Genomic DNA, 25968 nt, shown 5'->3' with positions numbered 1-25968 from the left:
TGAAATGGTGAAAATGGTGAAATTATGGCCATTCTAATTCGTCATCAGTATCTTACCGAGCGATCTCACATTTGGTGACGTCCACACCCCTCTTGGGCATGAAGCCCATCCCTCTCTGGGGCTCCTTACTGCTGAAGGTGCTGAGGTAGTGAACGTAGGGCGGCTCCTCCGTGATCTCAAAGTACCGGATACTGCTGTCCCCCTACACACACCAACACACAGAACGCACATGTGAGCTCTATCAAAGACAAAAACGCATTAGGAAACAAAATAATATAATACATTCAAAATAAGAATATGATTTTGAAATATGATGCAAATCTTTTTTTTTTCTTTTACCTTTCCGGACAGGTACACCATGTTGGCATCTGGATCGTAATATGGTAACAACACCCCATTACTTGTGTCCAACTCCAAAAGTGCTATAGGCTCCTCAAAATTTGTCTGTGGAGAATTTAAAAAAGAAACAAAAAAAACATTGATTGCAGCTACCATTTGATTGTGCACATGCATGTAGGTGTGAATGTGTGTCTACATGTAGGTGTGTGCATAAGGCGCGTTTGAAATCTGCTTCCTACCGGGTCCCACAGGCCCAGCTCTCTCTGGCTCATCCGGGTGAATCCTGTGGTGAAGATATTCCCGTCTCTGGTGAAGATGGCTCTCATTGGCCGGATGCCCTCGTGTGGAGCCAGCCGTTCCTGTCGGTCAGCAGCGTACAGATGTTATTACAGATGCACATTAAAAGAAAAAGAAAAAAAAGTTGACGGCTTCTAAGCTTTTTCAGCTGCTCAGAACATGATTACTTCAGTTTACAGGCCAGATTTTCTCAGCGTCAGTAATCCTTTTTCTTTGTCAGCAGCCTACTGCTAAAACTACTTAAGAAACTTTGTATAACAGCAGGGAAGGGACAAGGGAGAATTTATTAATTTTGGTGCTTATACATTCAGAAATGTGATACAGGAGATCAGGCCAGCTGACAGTCTTGCCGGGTCCCCGGACCAAATAATCTAAGATGGGCCCCCCTGCGCCCAGATCTCTCCTTCTCCCTCTTCCTCTCCTCTCCCTCTGCTCTTCAGGTTTTTATACAAGCTAATGGACGTTAACATTAGAGCTAGCCAGTTAGGTTAAGTTACAAGGTTGGTAAACGTTGGCTGCTGTTTCTTACCTTGCTCTACGCTGACTTTATTAATTCCAGCTTCACCGTCACCACCTTTTTAAAATATTTGTGTAGAGAATCTATGAGGCCTCTATTTTCTTCTTCTCTTCTTCTCTTTTCTCTTCTTTTCTGAGCACCAGACTTGTGCTGACCGGACATTTTGACCATTCTAATGGTTGAATTAAATGATAACATCAAATTTTGATCAGCGGCCAAACCATTTTTGTGTTGGGGGTTGTTGACCACAAGGACAATTAGGAAGAAAACAAATAACAAGCTTTTATGTAACTCAAATACTACATATCTTTTCCACAAATAGGCATATTTTGAAACATTTTGAAACATTTTTAATGAGAATTAAAAAAAAAAAAAAATTGTTTTTTTTTCATTTCTGGGCCCCCCCCTGGGCCCCTTGGGCCCGAGACAACAGACCCGTTTGTCCCCCCCTATCGGCGGGCGTGCAGGAGATTGCTGTGATGGGTATAAGACTCCTAAATGTGGAGGTCAGTAAGTGAAGGGTGTGAGGTTTCATTTTCTGTGTCCATTTGGCAACAAGGGGCGTGTTTCATCCAGTTAACCATGACCATTTTTCTTGTTCAGTGTTAAACACACCCCAGAACAGAATTTAACACATCTTTTTGACATATGGGTCAAATTGGACTGAAGACCTCATAACAACAAATATATTTTTGTACATTAAGTAGGTCATCTTGACGAATGAGGCTGCAGAATACATATCACATTCATTGATGATAGTAACAATATCTTTTAACATAACTGGAGCATCCTTTCACATCTGATTGCTGTTTTCCTGTTGCATCAACTTTTGAACCCTTCAGGAACATCTTCAATAAAACATCTCAGTGTTTCCAAGGACTTAATGTGCAACTTGTCTTTTCTTTGGATTTGGACTAAATTGTGAACCTAAAACACCTCTCAACTACAAGGTGGCCTCTTGGACCAAAAAGACCAATTTCCTCTGTTTTTAGTGTTCGTGGTACAGCAGAGCCTGTCAGCAAAACACAGAAAAAAGGTTTCTTTCTGGCCGAGGAGACCACAGGGCTTAAGTGCTCTCGTGTTTATAAAAAGGTTCAATAGTTTTTCCATTGAATATGTGTGTATTGTATGGATTAACATATGTTTTCTTTTTTTGTACTGACTCACCGCTACCACCTCCCTCTTACGAGGATCACAGACACGCAGACGTCGATCCTTAGAGGTGGTGCAAAACAAGCTCCCGTTTCGATTCCAGCTGACGCTGTAGATGAGGTCTGGGTGGTCGTCCATGGAGATGAGGGGTTCCCCCGTCCCCACGTTCCAGATGATTATCAGGTTATCACTGCCTGGAGGGTGGACATGTCGGGAAGAAAAAAAGATCTTTGTCACATCTGCTTTGTCTTTTTTTTTTTAAATTGTTTGCACTCGTAAAAAGGAACATATAAATATATACATATAATACATATATATGTATATGTATATGTATATATATATATATATATATATATATATATATATATACACCGGTATATATATATATATATATATATATATATATATATATACAGAGGAAAAAAGTTAAGAAAAGATGTGCAGTAGAGGTCATAAAATATATATATATACGTATGTTTTTGCCTTTTTCTTTACCACTATCGTTTAGTCATTTTTTCAAAAATAATTCTCAAATACATTCATATAATACTAGACAGTCTAGTCAAATACTAGTCAATCATCTTCATGTTCCTTTTTATAAAACTAAACACGGCCAGTATTCCCTCAGATATCGTGGTGTACAAATATGGAACTCCAAATCTTACATTATCAAAAGCTCTGCTTCTCTAGAGAGTTTTAAAAGAAATGTATCATCTCATTTAATTCACACTGCCCCCGTGCAGCTTCGTGCCGTAAGGTAGGAGTAACGATCTCTGTCGTCCTCCAAGAGGCTGTGGCCGCGCGGTATTTATTGGTGTTCGTTGCGGCGGCGGCGGCGTCTCCCCGCCCCGCCCCCCTGGCCCAGCTGACAGAAGGTAAGCTGTTGGCTGCGCCCGACACCTGAATATTCTCTGCAGTTATTTTTTCTGCTGAAAAAAAACAAAACAAAAAACAACACCTTTTTTTGTCCTTCCTTTTGAGTAAAGAGCGTCTTTTTTGCCTTTTCTCATAGCCGTGGTGACGGCAGCGTGGCCCTCCCCTCTCCCACCTGCATATCGGTGGTGACGGCAGCGTGCTCGCTGTGGTGACGGCAGCGTTTCCACTCCCCTCTCCCACTGACACACCCGTATTGACGGCAGCGTGGCCCTCCCCTCTCCCACCTGCATATCGGTGGTGACGGCAGCGTGCTCGCTGTGGTGACGGCAGCGTTTCCGCTCCCCTCTCCCACTGACACCTACGTGGTGACGCAGCGTGTCCGCTCCTCTCTCCTGCCAGCACATCCGTGGCGACGGCAGCGTGTCCGCTCCCTCTCCCACCGGTCGCTGTGATGGAGCGTTCATGCTCAGGGTGCATGGCCGCCCTGGATCCTGGGGTTGACCAGGACCTCTGCGTGTCATGCCTGGGCCCTGAGCAGCCGGGGCCGTCGGCCAGCCTCCCCTCATCCCAGCCGCAGTCTTCTCTGAAGCGATCGGCAAAGAGAGTGGCGGGGGCCCCCAAACGACGGCGGATGACGAGCCAGCTCTCCTCGAAGGTAGATCGCTTGGCTGCCGACATGGAGCAGATGAAGGCGCTCCTCCTCAATCTGCAACCTGGTACTGGCCAGGTGGAACCTGCCATGCCAGAGTTTGCTCTGGGGTCGCCACCGCCGCTGCCAGAGGACACCATCTCCATTGCAGCCTCGGCGAGCCACTTCAACGTGTCTTCAGGGGACCCGGCCTCACAGCGCTCGGGGTTCTCCTCGCACTCATCTGCCCAGAGCTCTCGGGAGGGGACGGTTTGTTCCTCCGTGCAGAGCATTATCCGCACTGCCCTGGCACACTTGCAGCTGGATGCACCGCGTGCGGAGGTGGCCTCTAGCGCCTTCCACAGGCGCAATCCTTCTCCGGTGGAATTCACCATTCCGCCTTCGTCGGATTTTTTGAGGGAGCTGCACTCATGCTGGAGAGATGTCACAGCCCTCTCCAGGCTAACAGCTGATGGCCGTGCTCTGACGGCGATGGAGGACGCTGCAGTGGCTGGTCTCCACCACATGCCCCCCATCGAGCCCTCCATTGCAGCACTGATAGTGGCTCCTGATGAGGCTCTGAAGCCAGATCCCAAGTGCCCCTCTACCCAGTGTAGGGTTACTGATGGGCATATTTGTAAGGCTTATGAAACAGCGGCGCGCATCGGCCGGCTGGGGAACACCCTTTCTCATCTGCTACTGGCTCTCTCCACCTCCCTGCAGGATGCACAGGTGGATGATTCCACACGGGACTTGTGTGATGTGTCCCTACAGGCTTTTGCCTCCCAGACGAGGGAACTGGGGCGGCTGATGTCCACCCTGGTGCACACGCGCCGTCATGTCTGGCTGGCGCAGTCACCCCTGACGGAAACTGCTCATAGGGTTCTTCGTCAGGCACCGGCAGAACCGGGGGAGCTGTTTGGGGCAACTGCCCTGGAAGCTCTGGACCGCACCGCCCTGGCCGATGAGACCAGGCAGCGACTGGTGCACCTTCACAGGAGGGCGCCCGCTTCCAGTACACCGAGGGGCCCTTCGTCCGCCCCTGGACGTCGCCCCCAGCCTCCTGCCCGCAGGAGCCAGCGCAGCTCCCAACGGCCCGTTGGACAGCCTGCCGGGGGGTTTCGCCCCCCTGTGCGCGGACCGCCCCAGCAGCGTTGGGGTGTTGGCCTCGACCATCGCCCCCCCGGCACGTCCAGAGGCCGGGGGAGACGGCGCTAGGGCCACGGGCCGGTCGTCGGCTGCTTTTTCCGGCAGCAGCTCAGTCACTGGGCTGCCTGCTCGTCGGACCCCTGGGTAATTTCCACCTTAACCCACGGGTACGTACTGCAGTTCCGACACCGGCCCCCTACCTCCGGCCGGGTCATGATGACCGTCATCAGAGACCCGGCGAACATTCTGGCTCTGACTCAGGAGTTGTCCGTCCTGCTGGCCAAGGGCGCCATTGTGCCGCTAGACCCCCTGCTGCAGCCCCGGGGGTTCTACTCAACCTACTTTCTCGTCAGCAAGAAAGACGGCGGCCTTCGTCCCATCTTGGACCTGAGAGGCCTCAACGGGTACATGAAGGCCCTGCCCTTCCGGATGCTGACCACAGCAGATGTTCTGCGTGCGGTCGGTCAGGGGGAGTGGTTTACGACGGTAGATCTACAGGACGCTTACTTTCACGTGCCGATTGCGGCACAGCACCAGCGGTTCCTGAGGTTCGCCTATCAGGACCGCCATTACCAGTTCAGGGTGCTCCCGTTCGGGCTCTCCCTGTCCCCAAGAGTTTTCACCAGGTGCGTGGCGGCAGCCCTCGCTCCCCTGCAGGCACAGGGTATGAAGGTTCTGCCGTACCTGGACGACTGGCTGATATGCGCGCCGTCCCGAGAACAAGTGGTGGCAGACATGGCCCTCCTTTTGTCGCATGTGGCCAAACTAGGGCTCACAGTGAACAGAGGGAAGAGCTGTCTGGCTCCCTCCCAGCGAGTCGCCTACTTAGGATTGGTACTCGACTCGGTGACCATGAGGGCCTGTCTCTCACCGCGGCGTGTGAGCGACATCCTGCGGCTTTTCCCCCGATTCAGGAGGGGCAGACGGCTGCCTTACCTCCAGTTCCTGCAGCTTTTGGGCATATTGACAGCCGCCTCGGCTGTTGTGCCTTTGGGCCTGCTGACGCTACGCCCCCTGCAGATATGGCTGAACAGCCTTCGCCTGGATGCTGGGAGGCACAGGCACAGGCTGGTCAGGGTGTCGCGGGTGTGTGTCCATGCCCTGGCACCCTGGAAAGACGGGGCATTCCTGCTGGGGGGTGTGCCCTTGGGCACTATCCCCTCCTTCCGGGAGACTGTCACCGCAGATGCCTCCCTTTCGGGGTGGGGTGCTGTTTGGCGCAGCAGGCCTTCCCAAGGGCAGTGGTCTGCGCGGGACCGCACACGCCACATCAATGTGCTGGAGCTCCGTGCTGTACACCGAGCACTCGAGCACTTTTTACCTCACCTATGGGGGAGGCACGTACTGGTCCGGTCGGACAATGTGTCCACTGTCTCCCAGATCAACCACCAGGGGGGCACCGGGTTTGCACAGCTGCTGCAGGTGTCCCGGGGCCTTCTGACGTGGGCCGCTCCTCGCCTCCTCAGCCTGCGGGCGATATACCTGCCAGGGGTCAGGAATCAGGTGGCAGACTTCCTGTCCCGGCACAAGCCTCCCCCAGGAGAGTGGCGGCTTCATCCGGAGGTAGTGGGGATGATTTGGGTCCTCTTCGGCAGAGCGGTGGTGGACCTCTTCGCCTCGGGCGTCTCGGCTCACTGCCCCCTCTGGTTCTCCTGGACAGAGGAGACCAGTCCTCTGGGTCAGGATGCCCTAGGCACGAGTGGCCCGACGGGCTCCTGTACGCGTTCCCCCCACTACCTTTAATCCTGCCGACGTTGCAGAGGGTCCTCCAGAGAGGTCACAGGCTCCTCTTGGTGGCCCCCTTCTGGCCGGGGAGACCGTGGTTCCCACTACTCCGGAGGCTCTGCTGGGGCACGCCATGGCGCCTACCCGACCGGAGGGACCTTCTGTCCCAGCTGGGGGGTCGGATTTGGCATCCCGACCCCCGTCGCCTTCAACTCTGGGTCTGGCCACTGCAGGGCCCGACCCGTTAGTGTCAAGCTGTACTGAGCCCGTCAGGGCTACCATCTTGAACGCTCGTGCGCCCTCCACCCGCCTCCAGTATGAGTGCAAGTGGAGGAGATTCTCTGCCTGGTGTGCGGACAGGGCAGAGGACCCTATGCTTTGCCCTGTGGCCACGATCCTGGAGTTCCTTCAGTCCCTCCTGGATGATGGCCGTGCTCAGTCCACCTTACGGGTGTACGTGGCGGCCATTTCATCACGACATGCCCTGGTCGGGAATGCCACCGTGGGGTGCCACCGGCTGGTTTCTCTCTTTCTTAGGGGGGCTCTGAGGCTGCGCTCCCCGAGGACCCCAAGGGCCCCGGTGTGGGACCTGTCTATGGTACTAGGTGCCCTCTCTTCTCCACCTTTTGAGCCCTTGGCCCAGGTGGACCTGAAGTGTCTCTCTATGAAGACGGCTTTTCTCCTCGCTATGACGTCAGCAAAGCGAGTCAGTGAGTTACATGCCCTGTCAGTCAGCGGGTACTGCCTGAGGTGGAACCCGGATGGCTCAGGGGTTACGTTGTGGCCGAACGTGGCGTTCCTGCCCAAGGTCCTGCCACGCGATCATGCTAATCGGCCTATCCAGCTTGCCCGGTTCGACCCCGAGCCTGCGGAGGGTGGGCCAAGCCCTTTGTGCCCCGTACGGGCCCTTACTGCTTATGTTGCTGCCACCGCGCCTGTGCGACGGTCGGAGCAGCTTTTTATCTGTCATGGTGGCCCTAACAGGGGGCGCGCTATTTCTAGACAGCGCCTGTCCCACTGGGTGGTGGACACCATCGAGCACGCCTACAGGGCCAGTGGCCGCCCCTTACCAGTGGGGGTGAGGTGCCACTCGACCAGAAGCGTCGCAGCTTCTTGGACTGCCCTGAAGGGGGTGCCTCTGGAGGACATCTGCGCAGCAGCTTCGTGGACGTCGCCGGACACGTTCTCCAGGTTTTACCGGATCAATGTCGCCACTCCCCAACCATTGGGCGTGGTTCTACTCCCGGGTCCTTCTGCCCCTGATCAGTGAGGTATGTGACCGGGATTCTATGTGACATTGTTGGTATTCGTCATCCAGTGCTTACAGCACCGCCTGGCGGTCAGTAGGGACGAAATAGAACGAAAGTTACGCCTGTAACTACAGTTCTATGAGTCCCGGATGACCGCCAGGCCTGCCGGTCACTCCGAATCCTCGTGCTCTCGCGAGAAGATTCTAGGAGCCGATCCCATGCTGACGCAGGAAGATATACCCTTCCGGGGGTCATGCAGGGGTCACGGGTGACGTGACATTGTTGGTATTGTACTCGACATGCGCATGCGCGAGGGGAGATATCCAGTGCTTACAGCACCGCCTGGCGGTCATCCGGGACTCATAGAACCGTAGTTACAGGCGTAACTTTCGTTTTACTTCCTAAATTGAGGGGAGGTCCACTGCATAAGCCTGTTGGCTTTTTGACCTTTCCTGTCACATTTGTTTTACTATTTTGATTGTAAATGTTACTTTTATTGTGTGCAAACTAATTAAAAAAATTAAAAAAATAAAAACCTGAAGGGTTTATAAGCAACTCCCCCCTCCTAAAAACAAGAAAAAATAAAAAACAATAATTCACAAAACTACGGAGCCCCTAAAGGGACACGGATTTTTTTTTTTTTATGAGTTTTACGCGCGCACGTGAAACCTTTAAGTGAGCACGTAAAGTTGTTTACTTGCAAGCAAAGTGGTAATGTCCTTATAATGGAGTCCCAGGTTAAAATATAGCTCATCTAAATCCTGTAATGTCATTTCCATTCATAAACAGAGCAGGGCGCAACTGGAGGGTCTCCTGTTCCAGCAAAACTCCCATGTACTTGTTTTTACGTGCTCACGTAGAACAACTTTTAGGCACTCACTTATAAGTTTTGCGAGAGCGCGTGAAACTTTTTAGTGAGTGCATAAATGTTTTATGTGCTCACGTAAACAACTTTACGTGCTCACTTAAAGGTTTCATGCGCGCACGTAAAAGTAATTATTAAAAAAAAAAAACCATATAACCACAATACATAGGCCTATACAGTATAACTGATAACTCAGAGTTATACAATACTTCAGAATACAATTAAATAGCTTAGAAATATATTTGAATAATGGTGAATGAATCACTCAAGCATCAATGTTGCATAAGATCAAGAAAAAAAGGAAGAAAAAGAAAATGAAAAGGGAAAACTCAGGAAACCCCGGCCGTGTCTGAGCAGGTGAACCCACCGGCAGTGAGGAGGATGTTGCGTGCGGTGGGGTGCCAGCTGACGATGCCCACCCGCTTTGAGTGTCCCTCCAGGACCACGACCGGGTCGGACAGGGGCCGGACCAGCGTGTGGTCTGGGATCTGCCACACCTGCAAAGCACACACACCGTTCAACAGGTTTTTCAGAAGCTATTTCAAAAAGCATATACTGTGTTTTTAGTTTTTAAAACTCCAAATAAATTGGACAGGTATTTGTCCAAGAAATGGAAATGATCACTTGGAAGGTTAAATAGTTTGTAATTCAGTAGGTAGAAGTCCGGGTCAACACCTGAACTGGTTAACGGAAACCTCTTTAACGCAGATATTGCAATTATTTGCAAAATATTATACAAACAATTAGTCAAACGTGTGTTAAAAAAAATAAAACTTAAGTGCAACTGTGAGGGATACGCATCATTTGTGTGCTGTGGTGAGTTTTATTGGTACATCAACATTTTTATGCACCTCATAACCAAAATGACACCAACCTGTAGTCCACACGTGTGTGCAGACTTTTACTCTCCAAAACCCCAACACTAAAGGGAAGGTGGCGAACGTTGCATTGACTGAGCCAATAATAATTAAAAACTACTGGGACGAGAAGAGTTGTGGTTTTACCGATTAATGTATTTGTTTATGTGCCATTTTTAACTGTTAGAAATGATTGACATCATGGGCAAAACTTGTGTTGGGCTGAAAATGTTATTTAAATGCTGATTAAATGTGTAATTTTATTTATAAACTGCAGAATGTCAACAGGCCTCTCTGATTTTTAGTCAGTCTTCAATAACTTCAGTGGCAGCTACAACCCAGGCCTCTGTCTATAAAAATATAGTTTGTCATCCTTTTCTTTAATAAGCATACCAACAAATGAGGACATGAACCTATATTACCTTCTGCTGTTAGTATTTCATGAACTGCACGGCAAGAAGCAAGAGCCAGTTACATCAAAACTGGAACATAGCTCTTTAAAGCTCTGCAGATTTGTTTTTAGAAGTTTGCTTGAGGCCTTTTGTGCTACATCCCTCAGCAACTATTGTCTTATAAAAATCTGCTGGAGAACAGAAACACACAAACATTCCAGGTGATGCAGGCCCCCCCACACATAAACACGCTGTGATAACCGTCTCCAGATGACACAATGATCAGTCTCCTGAATCGAGGAGGATGACTTCACAGTTCTGGCCTTTCTGTAACGCCGTGGCAGCAACACCACCATGACAGCTGCGGCTGTCTGTTGGTGCATGTCCACGGACACACACACACACACACACACACACACACACACACACACACACACACACACACACACACACACACACACACACACACACACACACACACACACACACACACACACACACACACACACACACACTGATAAAGGCAACATTCAAACAACACCCCGGCGGCAGCTGCCAGCAGAGAAGCAGCGATTCAGTCGTTAGATGGACAAAGATTTCTGCCGCGTCAACGTGAACAAGTGTCCTCAGAGACAACTGTGCGGTTGAACACCTGCTGAGACAAGCTGTCATCTTCCAACAGAACCATGTTAGAACTCCCACACACTCACATCTTTGACATATGTACATGTGTGCGACACACACACATACACAGAAACTCCTGTAAGGTGGCTTAGGATCTGTCATAAAGCAGTTATACAGTAGGGACACAAGAGTTTCACAAAATTACTAATAAAAGGTTGAAATATTTCACACAAACACCACTTATAATCATATATGATTTTAACTATGATCTAACTCTGTTAACTCTTTTTATAGTCTTTAATAAATGATGAAATATAAAAAGATCAAAGCTGAAACACTGCGAAGGCTGACGGACTGATTATTAGCCGGACGTGCTGCAGCTTCTTCACATGTAAACTCAAAGTTAGTTCAGCTGCAGAGCTGCATGATCATTGATGTGACCTGGATAAAATATTAACTACTTGTCAAGAATCTGCAACAGCTACACAACCAATATGTATGTACCAATATGCATCAATTAAGTCCACCAACATGTAGAGCCTTAGTGACATATTGAAAAGCTACGTCTATTTTTATATTCATACTGGAGTCATGTTTAAAACTTTATTTATAAGTGCTATTCAATTCATTTCTACGGAGCCCCTCTGGTGATATTTGAAAAAAAATAAAATAATGCGTGGCCACGCATTAATAACTCGTGGCCACGAGTTAATATCTCATGGCCACGAGATAATCAATGCGTGGCCACGCATTATGTATCTCGTGCCCACCCATTATTTTACTCATTATATATATATACGCATATATACGCATATATTATACGCATTATAACCTACTGTCTGGACTTCGTGGATGCAACTTCCTTGGTGGGATAGTTATTCATCATTAATAACGGTAATTATAGTCTATTTATATTAAAGAGCAAGAGTATTGTCATGGCGAGTGTAGTAATAACATGTGACATTTGAAAAAAATAAAATAATGCGTGGCCACGCATTAATTATCTTGTGGCCACGCATTAATAACTCATGGCCACGCATTGATTATCTCGTGGCCACGCATTAATTATCTCGTGGCCACGAGTTATTAATGCGTGGCCACACATTATTTTATTTTTTTCAAATGTCACCAGAGGGGCTCCGTACATTTCCCCACTGGGGGAACTGTCCTGTTTTGTCTCTGTCATCTCTGTGTACAACAAATGGTCACAGTTATTTTTCATCTTGGGTATTAAAACTGGTCATCAGAACAATCAGATTCTGATTTTGAACATCTTGTCTTACTTTTGTAGTTCATGAGTTATAAAGAGGATTACTCAAATCATGCAATGAGGTATTGGCAGATTCCCAAATATTCTAGTAGTATACTTCAGCTCACTGCAGGATTTACTTGGATAAACTCCAGAAAAAGATCAGTGGATCTTGTGTCCCATCATTAACCTCAGAGCTGCATAAGGGACCCCATGAGAGAAGACATCGGACTAACAAGACTTTCTTTACTCATCCCAAATCTTATTGTGAAAGTATAAAGTTGCAGTGAGGCAGTGACAGCCACACAGTGACCCCTGCTGACGGAAACGCAGCGATGAGTCACAGGCATCTGCACTGCATCACAACCACAGTCAGAAGAGCCACAGCGCTTAATATTCAGGAACACAAAAGCTCAGTGTTGAAGATGAACACAGTGACTCTATGTCCCTGTCAGTTAGTCAGAGTTAAATCTGTTAGACCTTAGTTGTGATGATGTTGTGGGCAGGTATGCCGCGCCAGTAGAGATGACCTTGCTTCCTTTGGGTGTGAGAGGACAGACAGCACGTGCAGTGAAACATAATCAGTGCATGCATGTTGACCATCTAACTATTCTCCTCAACATTTGCTTTCGTATCCACACTAAAAAGAAACAGAGAAACCGGGGAAGATGCTGTTCTGTGAAAGGAAAGAACATTTCACTGTCTCACATTTTCTCCTTATTCTTGCTTACAGGACTGACTGTCTCAGAAAATTAGAATATTGTGATAAAGTACTTTATTTTCTGTAATGCAAAAATGTCATACATTCTGGATTCATTACAAATCAACTGAAATATTGCAAGCCTTTTATTATTTTAATATTGCTGATCATGGCTTACAGCTTAAGAAAACTCAAATATCCTATCTCAAAAAATTAGAATATTCTGGGAATCTTAATCTTAAACTGTAAGCCATAATCAGCAATATTAAAATAATAAAAGGTTTGCAATATTTCAGTTGATTTGTAATGAATCCAGAATGTATGACATTTTTTTTTTTTTTTTTAATTGCGTTACAGAAAATAAAGAACTTTATCACAATATTCTAATTTTCTGAGACAGTCCTCTAACTATTCTCCTCAACATTTGCTTTCGTATGCAGACTAAAAAGAAACAGAGCAACTGGGGAAGATGTCGTTCTGTGAAAGGAAAGAACATTTCACTGTCTCACATTTTTCCTTATTCTTGCTTATATTTTTTTTGCTTGACCTTTAAATATCCCGTTTCACTGATGGTGGGTGCAGCAGGTTTAACATTAACAACAAACAACAGCTGCTGTCATCACAAAACATATGATGGAGAGATATAGATGCTGCAAAAGCTGTGGGTGGACAGTCAGGTAGGTAGGAGCGCTCGGGCCTCGACTGACTCATTTCACTTGCGGTTCTCTTAACAAGCTGCAATACGTGAAAGTCTCAAGCCCTGGCGACCTCTGTGGCTGTTATCTGAGTCATCGCACAGACATCTACAAGCTCTCTCCCCCACGCACAGACACACTGCCGTTACCATCGCGCTGCAGTCCTCCGAGCCGCTGGCCAGGATGTTGTCGTCATGGGGGCACCAGTCGATATCCAGCACGGGTCCAGAGTGGCCAATCACCAGCGGGTAGTTCTTATCCACGCGGCCTGTCTGCAGGAAACAAGGGCAGAGTTAGACGGACGGCCAACGCTTCACATTCATGCAGTATGTTATAAATATCAATCTGTTTCTTATGAAATGAGCAACAAATATAAAACAGTAGTTTTTTTAATGCTGCATGTATATTTCCACAAACTGGATCAAGGATTAAACATATTTAAGGTGATTATAGAGTAGGCTTTCAGGTAGGGCTGGGCGATATATTGAGATTTTAATATATATCGATATATTTTCAAACGCGATATGGTATGAGACAATATCGTTTATATCGATTTAAAAAAAAATAATATTTTTTTTTTTTTATTACGATTTTGTTATTTTGTGACAAATTGACTTGAATGTTTTATTTGAGATTTGCACAAATGTTTTGTTATTTGCACAACTGTCAACCTCAGTGGAAAAGTCTGCCTGTTACTGTCTACATTGTATTAACTGCACAGTGTATTTTAATTTAATTGTTATGCAGGAAAGGGATATTTGTTTTATTTTATTCAAGAAGCATTTTTATTCTATATATGCAGGCAGTTTATTTTTATTTCATTTGTTTTATACATTTTGATATTGTGCAGACCTCTGTTAATGAAGGTACCCGTGTGACATTTGGCACGAGGCTTTGTATTAAAACTGACTGTTTTTTTTAAGGGTTTGCCTCAGAAAAAAATGAAGCTAACAGAGATGCTATGCTATAATGCTTTGGGGGAAACCCCAATTATGGCACAGAAAAAATATCGATATATATAGAGTATCGCCATTCAGCTAGAAAATATCGAGATATGACTTTGGGTCCATATCGCCCAGCCCTACTTTCAGGTTTAGCTTGAGTGCTTTTACAGAAACACTAACAATAATTTTAGGCTGATGTTTTATAAGTTATGGCCAGGTGTAGCCTTTTCCTGGGAACTCTCAATGTGCAAGTAGGCCATGACGCAAGAGAAGGACGGCATTGTCAGAGTAAAATATCTAAAAAGACCATTCAGAAAAAAAATCTAAGAATTAGAATGAGCTCAGTTCAAAAGTTTGATCAAAGAAGTGAGAGCTGATTTCTTTTTTTCCTCCATCCGAAAAATAAATCTTCAAAACATTCGATTACCGTATTCTAACAGCTGATGATGCAGGTACAGCATTGTTACTAAAATCAAGAAAGATATCGGCAACATAGAGGGTTTACTCAAAATAAAAGCAACTAAAAGCAAAAACAGAACGACCTGACTAGTCTTTCTGTAAGATTCTTTGGAGCGGTGATACAACTATTATCTTTAAACACAACGGAGAGGACAGAAGTGAGACCATCTCCTGAGCTGAAGCAGCGCAGATCGTTCTACCAAACACTGCAGTGTTTGTGATGCTGTAGAGCAGGAGCAGGGAACCCTGGTCCTGGAGAGCCGCAGTCCTGCGTCTCCTAGATGTTTCCCTTCTTCTTTACACCCTGATACAATCGACTGTGTCACACACTTGTGAAGAGCTCAACGAGAAGCTGAGGACGATCATTAGTTAGAATCAGGTGTGTTGATGCAAGGAGATATCCTCCAGGACTACGGCTCTCTGGGACCAGGGTTCCCTACCGCTGCTATCGACGCATGTATGGTTGTCATGGAAATAAGGTGACATCAGTCCCAATTAGAAGTAGCCGGGTGAATTCTGTAATGAACACAGCTGAACCTTCAGTTCAGATTCCATTAATCGCCTCACCCAACCTGGGTACCTGACTGAAAACTAAGTTTCCACATAGCCGGGTATTTACAAAAACGGATATTTACAAAAACGGATATTTCCCCCTTTACGTTTTGAAAAATACCATCATTTACACGAACCTGCATAAATACGCTGTTACAGTGCTATGAGCAGCCAAACCTACCGGGGGTAGTGTAACAAGAAGATAAAGTCATGGTAGCCAATCAGAATCCTGGAAAAAAACATCAACAAATGACACAAGTAACTTCCAGTTACTTCCAAGATGGAACGAGAGTCTTTCGTTTGGAGCGACAGAGAAGAGTTACTTTTAAGTGTGACTTTAGAATATAAAACAGGTAAAATACAAGAAAATATTAACAGTGGCCAAACAAAATGTAAACACAGGTCGCACACATGACGCTGGTGAAGTTTCTGTCGCATAATGTGACGTTCTGAAGCCTAAATGTCCGTTTCCCTCTGTTTACAAGCAAACGTGAAGACGGAGTTTTTGCAAATCTCCACTTTGGCCGGAGTTTTCAGAACTGATCGTTTTTGGTGACTTTGAGCTTCGTTTTCGTGTAAACGAACGGCGAAAACGCAGGAAAACGCCACCGTTTTTGCTACGTGTAAACAGGGCCTAAAAGAAATACCCAGACACCAAAGGGGCAGCACTGAAGGTTTGGTAACCAAGAATCTAAGTCTTCAAGAGGAAAGCAAACAATATGCATAATGGTTCATTTTGTACTCGTATCATATTGTTGATTTACTTAACGTGTGAAAATGGAAGGGCTTGGCAAAAACTGGCTAATGTTCCACAAAAGTCTTGAAAGTAAATCGTTTCCTTCCATCTAGTTGTTCCATTTCAAATTGACTGTAGAAACTGTCAGGGTTTGACACTTCCTCCCAGTTTGAGTTTCAGTTCTGTCCCTCCTGTTTCCCCATTTGCCCTGATTGTGTCTGCACCTGTGTCTCGTCGTGTCTCGTTGTGTCTCGTTATCCCCTGTGTATATCTGGTCTTGTCATTCCCTTGTTCCCTGTCGGTCCGTACTGTTTCCACCTCCATGTCTCCTCGTAGTTTTTTCCTCCATGATCCTGGTTTTTTGTTAATCCTGCTCTGCAGCGCTTTGTTTTTGCCTTTTTTGTAAATAAACCCTTTTTTGTTGTGAACTCCTGCTCTCCTGCGCTTGGGTCCTCAACAACCACATCACAACAGAACGGACCGACTGGGAACAAAGGAATGACAAGACCAGATATACACAGGGGATAACGAGACACGACGAGACACAGGTGCAGACAATCAGGGCAAATGGGAAACAGGAGGGACAGAACTGAAACTCAAACTGGGAGGAAGTGTCAAACCCTGACAGAAACATACAGAAGTTAAAAGAAAAACGTGTACTAGGACCCGTATTATAGAGAAACAACCGCAGAGGAGGATGTAGCACAACTTGAAATAAGACAGACGGCTGTTTTTAAGACTGCAGCAATGTTAGTGCCAATATGCGAGTTTCCACATAATGCAAACTAAAAACGCTCCTACTGTAAGTAAATTAGTTTTGTCGCAGTGGTTCTTACAAACACATGCACGCACGCACGCACGCACACAGGCACGCACTAGGTTAAGTATATTTATAGCTGCAGTGACGAGGTGTTGAAAGGGGAGTTTTTCTTGTTGCTTGTTGGGGACCTGGAGGGGGAAGGAGGATGGAGAGAGCTGTGGAGTGTATTAATAGCTTGTCTGTTCAACATGACTACTCAGACTGACCAAAATAAAATAAAATTACATTTTAAAAACAACTAGACATTACTCTTTCACCGATTAACAACGATTTTGAGAAATGTATCTTGAAAGGTGAAAAAAAAAATCATTTCAACCTTTATAGTTGAATTGATCGTAAACCTTATACCTGCTGAAGCACCGTAAGACATGAATGCCATACATTACATAACACTAGAAACTAAAATGACTGTAAGGGTGTTTGTCTGACCAAGGCCAGCGAGTGCTTCCGTCGTAAAACGGGCCTGTGACTGGCAGACGTCCTTAGCAGCCTGGCTCAAATGAAACTTGCTGAGTGGAGACATTTCACATGACAGGTCAACAACACTTGTGAAGACTTGTCTCATTACAGCAGTGTCAGCATGACGTCCACCTTGAACTGTGATCTGCAGTTACCTGACATGAACAATACAAACCTTAAGATGACAGAAACCTCCTAGTCAAAGGAATGATCAGATATCACAAAGCTGCTTGCTAAACATTCCTCTTTCACCTTCTGACTAAACATCCTCTAGGACAACATGCAACTTCAAGCAATTATAACACCAATATTGTCCCTCAACACACTGGAAAAAAAGGCCCATTTAGACAATGAACATAATAGGAGATAATAGGAGGATAATAATAGACTAGAAGAGCTAGAGTGAAAGTCAAATGGATCAGCAGAGTTGACAGTATTCATACTGAGACCAAGCAAAGTTCAGTTGAAATGATTCTGCTACAAGCTGATACTAGTGACAGACCATCATAATCACACAATCATCATGCTATTAGTCTGTTTCCATAAATCCTATTTCACAAATACAGCCTAGACTATCACAGTTTCATCCAAGCAGCTACTGATATTCACTGTAGTCCACACAAATACCCGTATTCCTCGAAGTCTTCAGTGTTCTCCACACAAAAGGCTCCTATAGTCATTGTTTAAAAGAGACATACGAAGATCCTTTTTTTCCAAAGGTTGCTGCAGTTTTCTGAGGTATAGACAGGATGTCTGTGGTATGCTTTGAGCACAAACACCAGAGACAAGGTACAGCAGTTTCCTTTTTGACATGCTTTTACAAGTCTGTTCGTAGCAGATGGTCTAAGTGGGTGGAGTCAGTCGCTCAACTCCACCCCAGCTACTACCGTGCCGTTTGGAACTGATGTTCTAGTGCAGTGTCTCCCAACCTGGGGTCCTGGCCCCCCCTGGCGGGGCGCGAAACTTTGTCTGCTTTGAGTATATGCAGTTGTAAAAATTATATTTACACATGTTAAATAATTAAAAAATCATAATAACACACCTAATGGAATCCAGTAATCCAAGTCTGTATAAACCCACTTAGAAATATATTTTGGTCATTTTAAAATACTAAGTTATTTATCAGGATAAAAACTTAAAAACGTATTATTATATCATTATTCAACATTTAATCATACTACTACTCCGACAAGTTGTTAAAGGAAAAATGTAAAAAAAAAATTGCTCTCATATTAAAAGAGACATTTTTCAGAAATATTTTTATGTCCTTGCAATTATTTTTTTGTGCGTATTTTATACATTGGTGACACAAAAGGAAGGTGAGAAAAACTAAGTACAGGGTAAACCAAAGAGAAATGTATCAAAAAAACATAATTAATGTTCATTTTTTCAATTAAAGGTTTGTAACGAATAACTTTACTCTTTTGGTGCTAGTACGTACGGGTCGGGGGGGGGGCTTGCTGGTCTTAGACACAAGTAGGGGGGGCTCCAAGGAAAAAAGGTTGGGAACCACTGTTCTAGGGTACAGCAAATGGAGTGAGACAGGAAGTTAGGTGGAACTAAAGGTGGGGATCGTGAACATTAATAATACCCTGGTCTGTGATGTCATGTTTGCAGACCTCAGATGCCTCAAAGCCCAAACAGGGCTGTATTATAGTGGAGGTTTTTAGCTGGAAGTGACTTCACACATGCACACTAGTGGTACCAAACACACAGGGCTGGGCGATATATTGAGATTTTAATATATATCAATATATTTTCAAACGCGATATGGTACGAGACAATATCGTTTATATCAATATAGCTTATTTTGCGACAAATTGACTGTACATCAACTCTGACCCCTCGCGCTGGCAAAAAAGTACCTTTGTGTGCTGAAACCTGACAGTGTTGACAGGTTAGTTTTCCTGGCAGAAAATCTGTAAAATGTACAATAGTTGACTTGTTGTAATTATTTGAGATTTGCTCAAAGAGATGCAATATCTGTTTACATGTTTTATTTGAGATTTGCACAAATGTTTTATTATTTGCACAACTGTCAACCTCAGTGGAAAAGTCTGCCTGTTAGTGTCTACATTGTATTAATTGCAGTGTATTTTAATTTAATTGTTATGCAGGAAAGGGATATTTGTTTTATTTTATTCAAGGAGCATTTTTATTCTATATATGCAGGCAGTTTATTTTTGTTTCATTTGTTTTATACATTTTGATATTGTGCAGACCTCTGTTAATAAATGTACCTGTGTGACATTTGGCTTTGTATTAAAACTGAAAAAAAATGAAGCTAACAGAGATGCTATGATTTAATGCTTTGGGGGAAACCCCAATTATGTCACATAAAAAATATCGATATATATCGAGTATCGCCATTCAGCTAGAAAATATCGAGATATGACTTTTGGTCCATATCTCCCAGCCCTACAAACACAGTTTCATAATTTTTGTTTAATTTTTTAATGATATGTCCCCTGTAATGTGGAGCATACGTAGGAATTCTGAGCTTCAAGAAGTTTTGTGAAAATCATTGTGGCAGACTGACCAACTCCTTTCAACCTTACTGACCTTAGAGACAGGCAGGACCAGGAAAGATCCTCCACCGCTGGATTCAACAATGACCGCCATGAACTTTGGATTGACAGCGCAGAAGGAGCTGTCCCACGTCACCTTGGAAACCCGAATGTCATCGTAACCCTGCTCTGCTTTGACCGCCTGGCCAAAGACGTGGCGAAACTTACTCTGCCGCACAATGCTGCGACTCATGGCTGAGGACGGGGTCCGGCGGGAGGGACGGACGAAAGATGATGGAGAATGAGGGTTGATCAGAAGACAAAAAAGATGCCAGAAGAAAAATAAGGAAACAATGATTTACAGTTCAAATGTGTTCCACAAACAGTTGAGCTATAATCAACATGGAAGAAAGATGTTATGACGTCCCAGTTTCCATTTAAATCATTTCGTTATGGCTCGAACAGGATGATTTTTAAATACAGTGTTTATGAATGACAGCAAAAGTTTGGCCAAACAAATATGTAGAGACTTAAATCATGACTACCGCAACAATACATTTCTATTTGTAGATTAATAAAATATTTTTAAATTGAATTGAATTGATCTGCAATCTTTTTGTGACATTACTGCACAAACTGTTGATCCAGTTGGACAGTTTTTAGGTTGTTTGTTGACTGACAACCTGCTGGTCTGCAGCCATCACAGGCAGCAAACCAGCAGGACTACAACCTTAATCGATTTTAAATCTAAATCGGATTTATTAATCACAATCGATGTTAAAAAAAGGAAAATCGGAAAATCAATTTTCCTTTTTTGCAGCTGGCTGCATCACAGACAGAGCTCGTCTAGTCATCTTTGTTTGGTCAAGAAAATTGTAAATGTTGTCACTTTACTAAACTCAAGGAGGATTTACAGTATCTTTCAATTGCACTTCATTCCCAATAGGGAAATTTGTTTGCTATTTTTCTTTAAAAATAAAGATAAAATATTTGAAACAATTTTTTCCATTGTCTTTTGTAGTTTTACCAAAAAAATCGAAATCGAAAATCGGGTTTTCAGAGAAAAAAATCTGGATTTTATTTTTGTCCAAAATCGCCCAGCCCTACTACAACCCTCCAAAACACAGGACATGTTGTATATCGGTGCATGGATAAACTATCAATAGTTGATTGTCCAACCAAACCCTGAGTGAGAGCCAAGGATGGAAGACGAGCCCTGGGGCTGAAACATTAAACAAGCAGCACACAGGTCGGCAGTTCACTCACATACTGGACATTATCAATGTGAGAATACGCAGATTATCCAAATATAATCCCAGACAGCACACGAGGCCAAAGCTAAAAACCTCAATCTAAAAGTAGGCCTGCGTCGGCCCCTGAGGACATCTGGCCAATTTCTTCTAAGTACAGGAAAAGGCTCTTTATTAATAGAAGGAAACCAACTCAGCTCCTGACGATTACACAGGAATATAAGTGCAACCCAAAAGTGACCTTACAGTCTGGGGTTGAGGTTTGGGGGGGGTCGGGGGTGTACATGACATGACTCCACCAGAGGGATGAGAGGACATAAGCTCTTGCTGCTTTCCTGGAAGCTCTGCATTATCTGGAGATTTACAAGCCAGAGAGCTGTTCAGTGCAGGCGGCAGCGAGGAGTTTGGGGCCAACACCAGGATCCACACACAAAAAAAATTTCTTTAGTACTATATATGTAAACCTTATTGGTCCTCCTTTTCTGGTTTAGTTTTGCTATTGTTTGTTTGCTTTTTTTTTTATAGTATCAATTTTGGGTAGCTTTATTTATTCATTTTTTCTGCTGTTTGAAATTGTTTTTTATTACTATACATTTAAATACCGTATTTTCTGGACTATAAGCCGCACCTGCATATAAGCTGCATCCGCTCTAGTTGAAAAAAAAAAGATATGCAAGCCGCAGATATTTATGTTGTTAGATTAGATATTTACTACATGTACAGAAGGATTTTGAACTGTAAATGATGTACATGTTTGTACCTAAATAGATCCTTTCTAACAGTGTCTTTTAACACGGCAGCAACTTTGCTGATTAAAACGGGACAGAACCAAGAGAAAATAACCGGTATTTATTTATCTATTTATCTGTTTGAAATCTGCTTCTACCTACTTCTATCTGCTAAAGAAGAGCGTATTCTTCTTTGCATTTATTCTGTCTTAGTTTTGATTTTAATTCCGGTTAGAGCGCCCTGAGTGGTGGAAGAAAAATCCACAGAATAGCTTCACCTTTGTATAAGCTGCATGGTTGAAAACCTATGAAAAAAGTAGCGGCTTATAGTCCAGAAAATACGGTACTGGTAACCTTATTGGTTTCTTTTTTTTCTGTTTCTTTTTCTGGTTTGGTTTGGCTTAATTTAGTTTTGTATGTTTGCCAGTGGTTGTTGTTTTGTTGTTGTTTCTTTTTTTAGTGCAAGTTTGTTTGTTTTTTATATGGAAAGAATTCTGGATAGCTTATTTAGGTATGTAGGGCAGGCATTAATATAAGCCATATGCTTCTGCCGGTGCCTTTTCAGGCACTATTTTGTCGATAATGTTTGTGTTGATAATACTTGTAGTGTAATGTGACTGAATAAAGAATTTCAAAGAAAAAACTAAGAAAAAACACACCTACATGCAGGTCACGGCCATGAGAAGGACGTTCTGCTGCTGCCTTTTATAGTGCTGACCTTTTGTTATGAATGTCTCAGAATGCCTCCCTCAAACACCTTTCAAATTAAAACTTTGTGTTTTTTTTAAGTAAATCTTAAACAAACTTGTGCCTTAAACTTCATGTTATGTGATCCAGTGCAGGCATAGCAGCGCTCTAGGTGATCCCTGGATTCCTGGTCAGGTTAATGAGCTCCCCCTCCTCCCTCCGTTGCGCATGGCGCGGGGCAGGAGAATGAAACTGCCACTTTCCTAATATAGCCATGACAAACTGCAGCTCCTCCCAGCCGCCTGTCCGCTCCCGAATAGTCCCACAATCAAGACGGATGGCTGTGTGGCACCGTGATTTAAACACAGCCTCCGCAAACACGCACAAACCCCGGGACGAACCCGTCAGGAGCGCCGGAGGTGCGAGGAAGGAGGAGGAGGTTGGTTCCTTTAAGGAGCCCACGCCACTCAGGTTGTGCTGCGTTCACGTGGGGAGGTGGGGTGATATGAGGGTGATATGAGGGTGATTATATGAGGGGCAAAGTGCACAATCACAATGTACCCGTCTGCTTTCAGTGTCTCCAAAAAGCTGGAGACGCAGTAAAGGCGCTGACGCACCGCGGCGCCCACTGCAGCACAGTCATGCGTATTTGGACACAAGTCAGCTCACCTCAGGTTCTGGGGAGACCCCTCTCTCCTGGACAACTCTCCGAGGTGCTGTCGTGTGATGTCCTTTTTAAATCCCTGCTGTTATATGCTTTTATTTCCTTTTTAATTCCTTTGAAATGTATTTCCAAAGATGGTGCGTCCTGGAGTCGGAGCGGACTCTTGCTGAGAGGAGGCGCTGGGAATCTGCGCGCTGCTCCTGGGTAGGAAGGAGAGAGAGAGGGGGAGAGGACCGGGACGGCAGGGCAGGGGGGGCTGCGGGGGCCGCAGGGCGGGAGGGGGGACCGGGACAGCAGGGGGGAGGCTGCAGGGCGGGGGGGGGGGGGGGGGGGGGGGGGGACCGGCTATTTTGGAAGCGGCTCTGTGAGGCCGCGGAAACGCGACGCGCGCTGCCGACGGGGCGGGAGCGCGTCTGCGAGCAGGGCCGCCTGCAGAAATGTTTCCTGGAGGGGGCCAGATGGGGCCACTTCAATTCTCGGGGTGGACACCAAAACTAAAAACCATCATTACAGGATTTTATTATACTGTTGTAGTATACAGGCTCAGAAATCTTTTTTTTTTTTTTTTTTTACTTTCTAACTTTGCATATATATTAATGGTTAATACCATGTTGGTAAAAACCTAAAGCATATATTATTTATATATATATATATATATATATATATATATATATATATATATATATATATATATATGCATTTTTAATATATAATTAATTTAATATATAATATATATGCATTTTTAAAGGAGCATGAGGCAGGATTTATGAAAAAAAAATGCGTATACGTTTTAAGTTTTTAGTAATAATGTCAGATGAAGCATTACAAACCAAAAAGAATGAGCCCTCTAGCGCAGTGGTCCTCAACCTTTTTTCAGTGGTGTACCCCCTGTGAAATTTTTTTTTTTTACCCCCTAACCAGCGCAAAGCACTTTTGGTTGTTAAAAATAAGAGCTAAAACAGAGCACTGTGCCATCAGTAACTGATTTATTAAACATAAAAATATTGCTGCTACGTTTCAACCACGACTCCATCGTTGGTCCAAGTGATTAACAGGTGAAGCCAGGTGATTGACAGGTTAGGTGGAACCATCCTGATGTGGGGGATTCTCTGCGGTTTTAGGATAATAAGTTGAATAGCTTACTTCTGAAGATAAAATTCATTTTATGAATTTAGACTTATAATTTCCTCAATTATTCATGAAATATTTATTTTTAAAGGATTTTTGCATGGATGCTACTTTTTAAATATATGTATATTTTAAAATCTCACGTACCCCCTGGAGTGCCTTCACGTACCCCCAGGGGTACGCGTACCCCCATTTGAGAATCACGGCAATTACTAATCTTTGTATTCTATATTTTTAAGTCATGGACTTTATATCCGTCAAAAATGTTTTATAACGGCCAGAAAAGTAAAAGAAAAGTCTCTTTCTGGGCGTGACGTCACGGCTGACGTCACAGCCGTGTCCGTGCATTCCACGGATGTTTTATATTAATATATATTATGTAATTATATTATATTAATACATTAATAATATATGTAATGCTATACATGTAATAATATACATTAATTAAGATATTATATTAATACATATTATATTAATACTCGCGTCATTGCCCCGGGGCATGATGGGAGGCCCCAGAGCATCATGGGAGGTGACTCAACTGCGCATGCTCTATGGGCCGCTGTATGCGGAAGTAAACCCGGAAGTCAGAGATTTTTTCGGCTTATGCGCTGGCTGAGCAGAATGCATTGAAATGAATGGGCGGCCATTTTTAGTCTCCGATCCAGTTCTATAATACATCCATGTTCCGGCCAGAGTTAGTTGTGGGAGTGGCCCATGGCCACCCCTGTCCACCCCCTGGTGGCGCCACTGTCTCCGAGGAGACACTGCCACTGGGGGAGGGGGGGGGGGGCATTAATAAGTTTTATGTTTATTTGTTTTATGTTAAGCACTTTGTGTTGCATCATGTGTATGAGAAGTGCTATATAAATAAAGTTTGATTTGATTTGATTTGAAGCATCTTTGAGATCTTTTAAAAGCGCTCTAAATAAAATTGATTATTATTATTATTGACTGGAAACTATTTCAAAGATGATTACGTTTAGAAATGATCCACAATATAACCATCCATCTTCATAGTGGAAAATATCAACTTCAAATTCGTCTATCCCACTAAAAAGAAAATGGATCATCACTACTCCTGAAATAAAGGTTACAGCTTTCCCAACTCTTGTATTGCCTCAACCTAAAAGCACTGAAGGCATTTCCTGGAGTGTATTTGTCACATATCACATTATCCTGCAGTTTCCTCACCCTCTATGCTCTATTGCAATATATTTGTACCATTTTAAGCTTGAAGCTAAGAAGATTTAACTTTTTAGATGTTAGTATAGAGGCATATTTTGCAGTCTGAGAAAACCTTCATATTTAGGAAGCATTTATTTTTTTTCAAACAAAGTGTTGGAAGAGTTGGTTGAAAAGAAGTACAACTGTGCTTAAAAAATATTTAGTTAGATATTTTGGCTAAGTGTGCCTAAAACTCTTCATTGTGCACTTGAGCAGCTGACAAAGTGCAGTTTGTTAATAATGCTCAACGTAACTATTTTCAGTGAAACTGTTAATCCAAGAAAGCTTCCAGTGTTTTCTGTGGACGATGGAAACGTCATTATTTTCCCCTCGAGTTTTCATGTCCAAGTATACATCACTATTTGAGGACGAGGATATAAAGCAGTAATTGTGAATGCGCTCCCTGACAATGCTACATTTTTACACCTAAATTGAAATAATCAAATAGTCATTACTATCTGCATTTCATGTCGGAGTTCTTTAATTCTGTTTAGG

General features: G+C 44.3%; 1 protein-coding gene across 1 annotated transcript in view; it reads right to left on the bottom strand.

Annotated features, from left to right (window-relative positions):
• The window catches only part of coro6 (coronin 6), a 29429-nt gene extending 6089 nt beyond the window's left edge, over positions 1-23340 (bottom strand). The window contains exons 1-8 of the mRNA XM_061739761.1: positions 23127-23340; positions 19848-20047; positions 13465-13587; positions 9166-9295; positions 2321-2499; positions 579-698; positions 340-444; positions 57-202 (exon numbers count right to left, since the gene is read on the bottom strand). Coding sequence (XP_061595745.1) covers positions 57-202; positions 340-444; positions 579-698; positions 2321-2499; positions 9166-9295; positions 13465-13587; positions 19848-20045 — 1001 coding nt within the window. The 5' untranslated portion in view covers positions 20046-20047; positions 23127-23340. The remainder of the gene's footprint in view (positions 1-56; positions 203-339; positions 445-578; positions 699-2320; positions 2500-9165; positions 9296-13464; positions 13588-19847; positions 20048-23126) is intronic.
• Between the last annotated feature and the right edge of the window lie 2628 nt (positions 23341-25968).

Source organism: Cololabis saira, chromosome 14, assembly GCF_033807715.1.
Source record: "Cololabis saira isolate AMF1-May2022 chromosome 14, fColSai1.1, whole genome shotgun sequence".
Lineage (NCBI taxonomy): Eukaryota > Metazoa > Chordata > Actinopteri > Beloniformes > Belonidae > Cololabis > Cololabis saira.
Note: the sequence above shows the minus strand (reverse complement) of the source record. Positions and strands in the feature narration are given on the sequence as shown.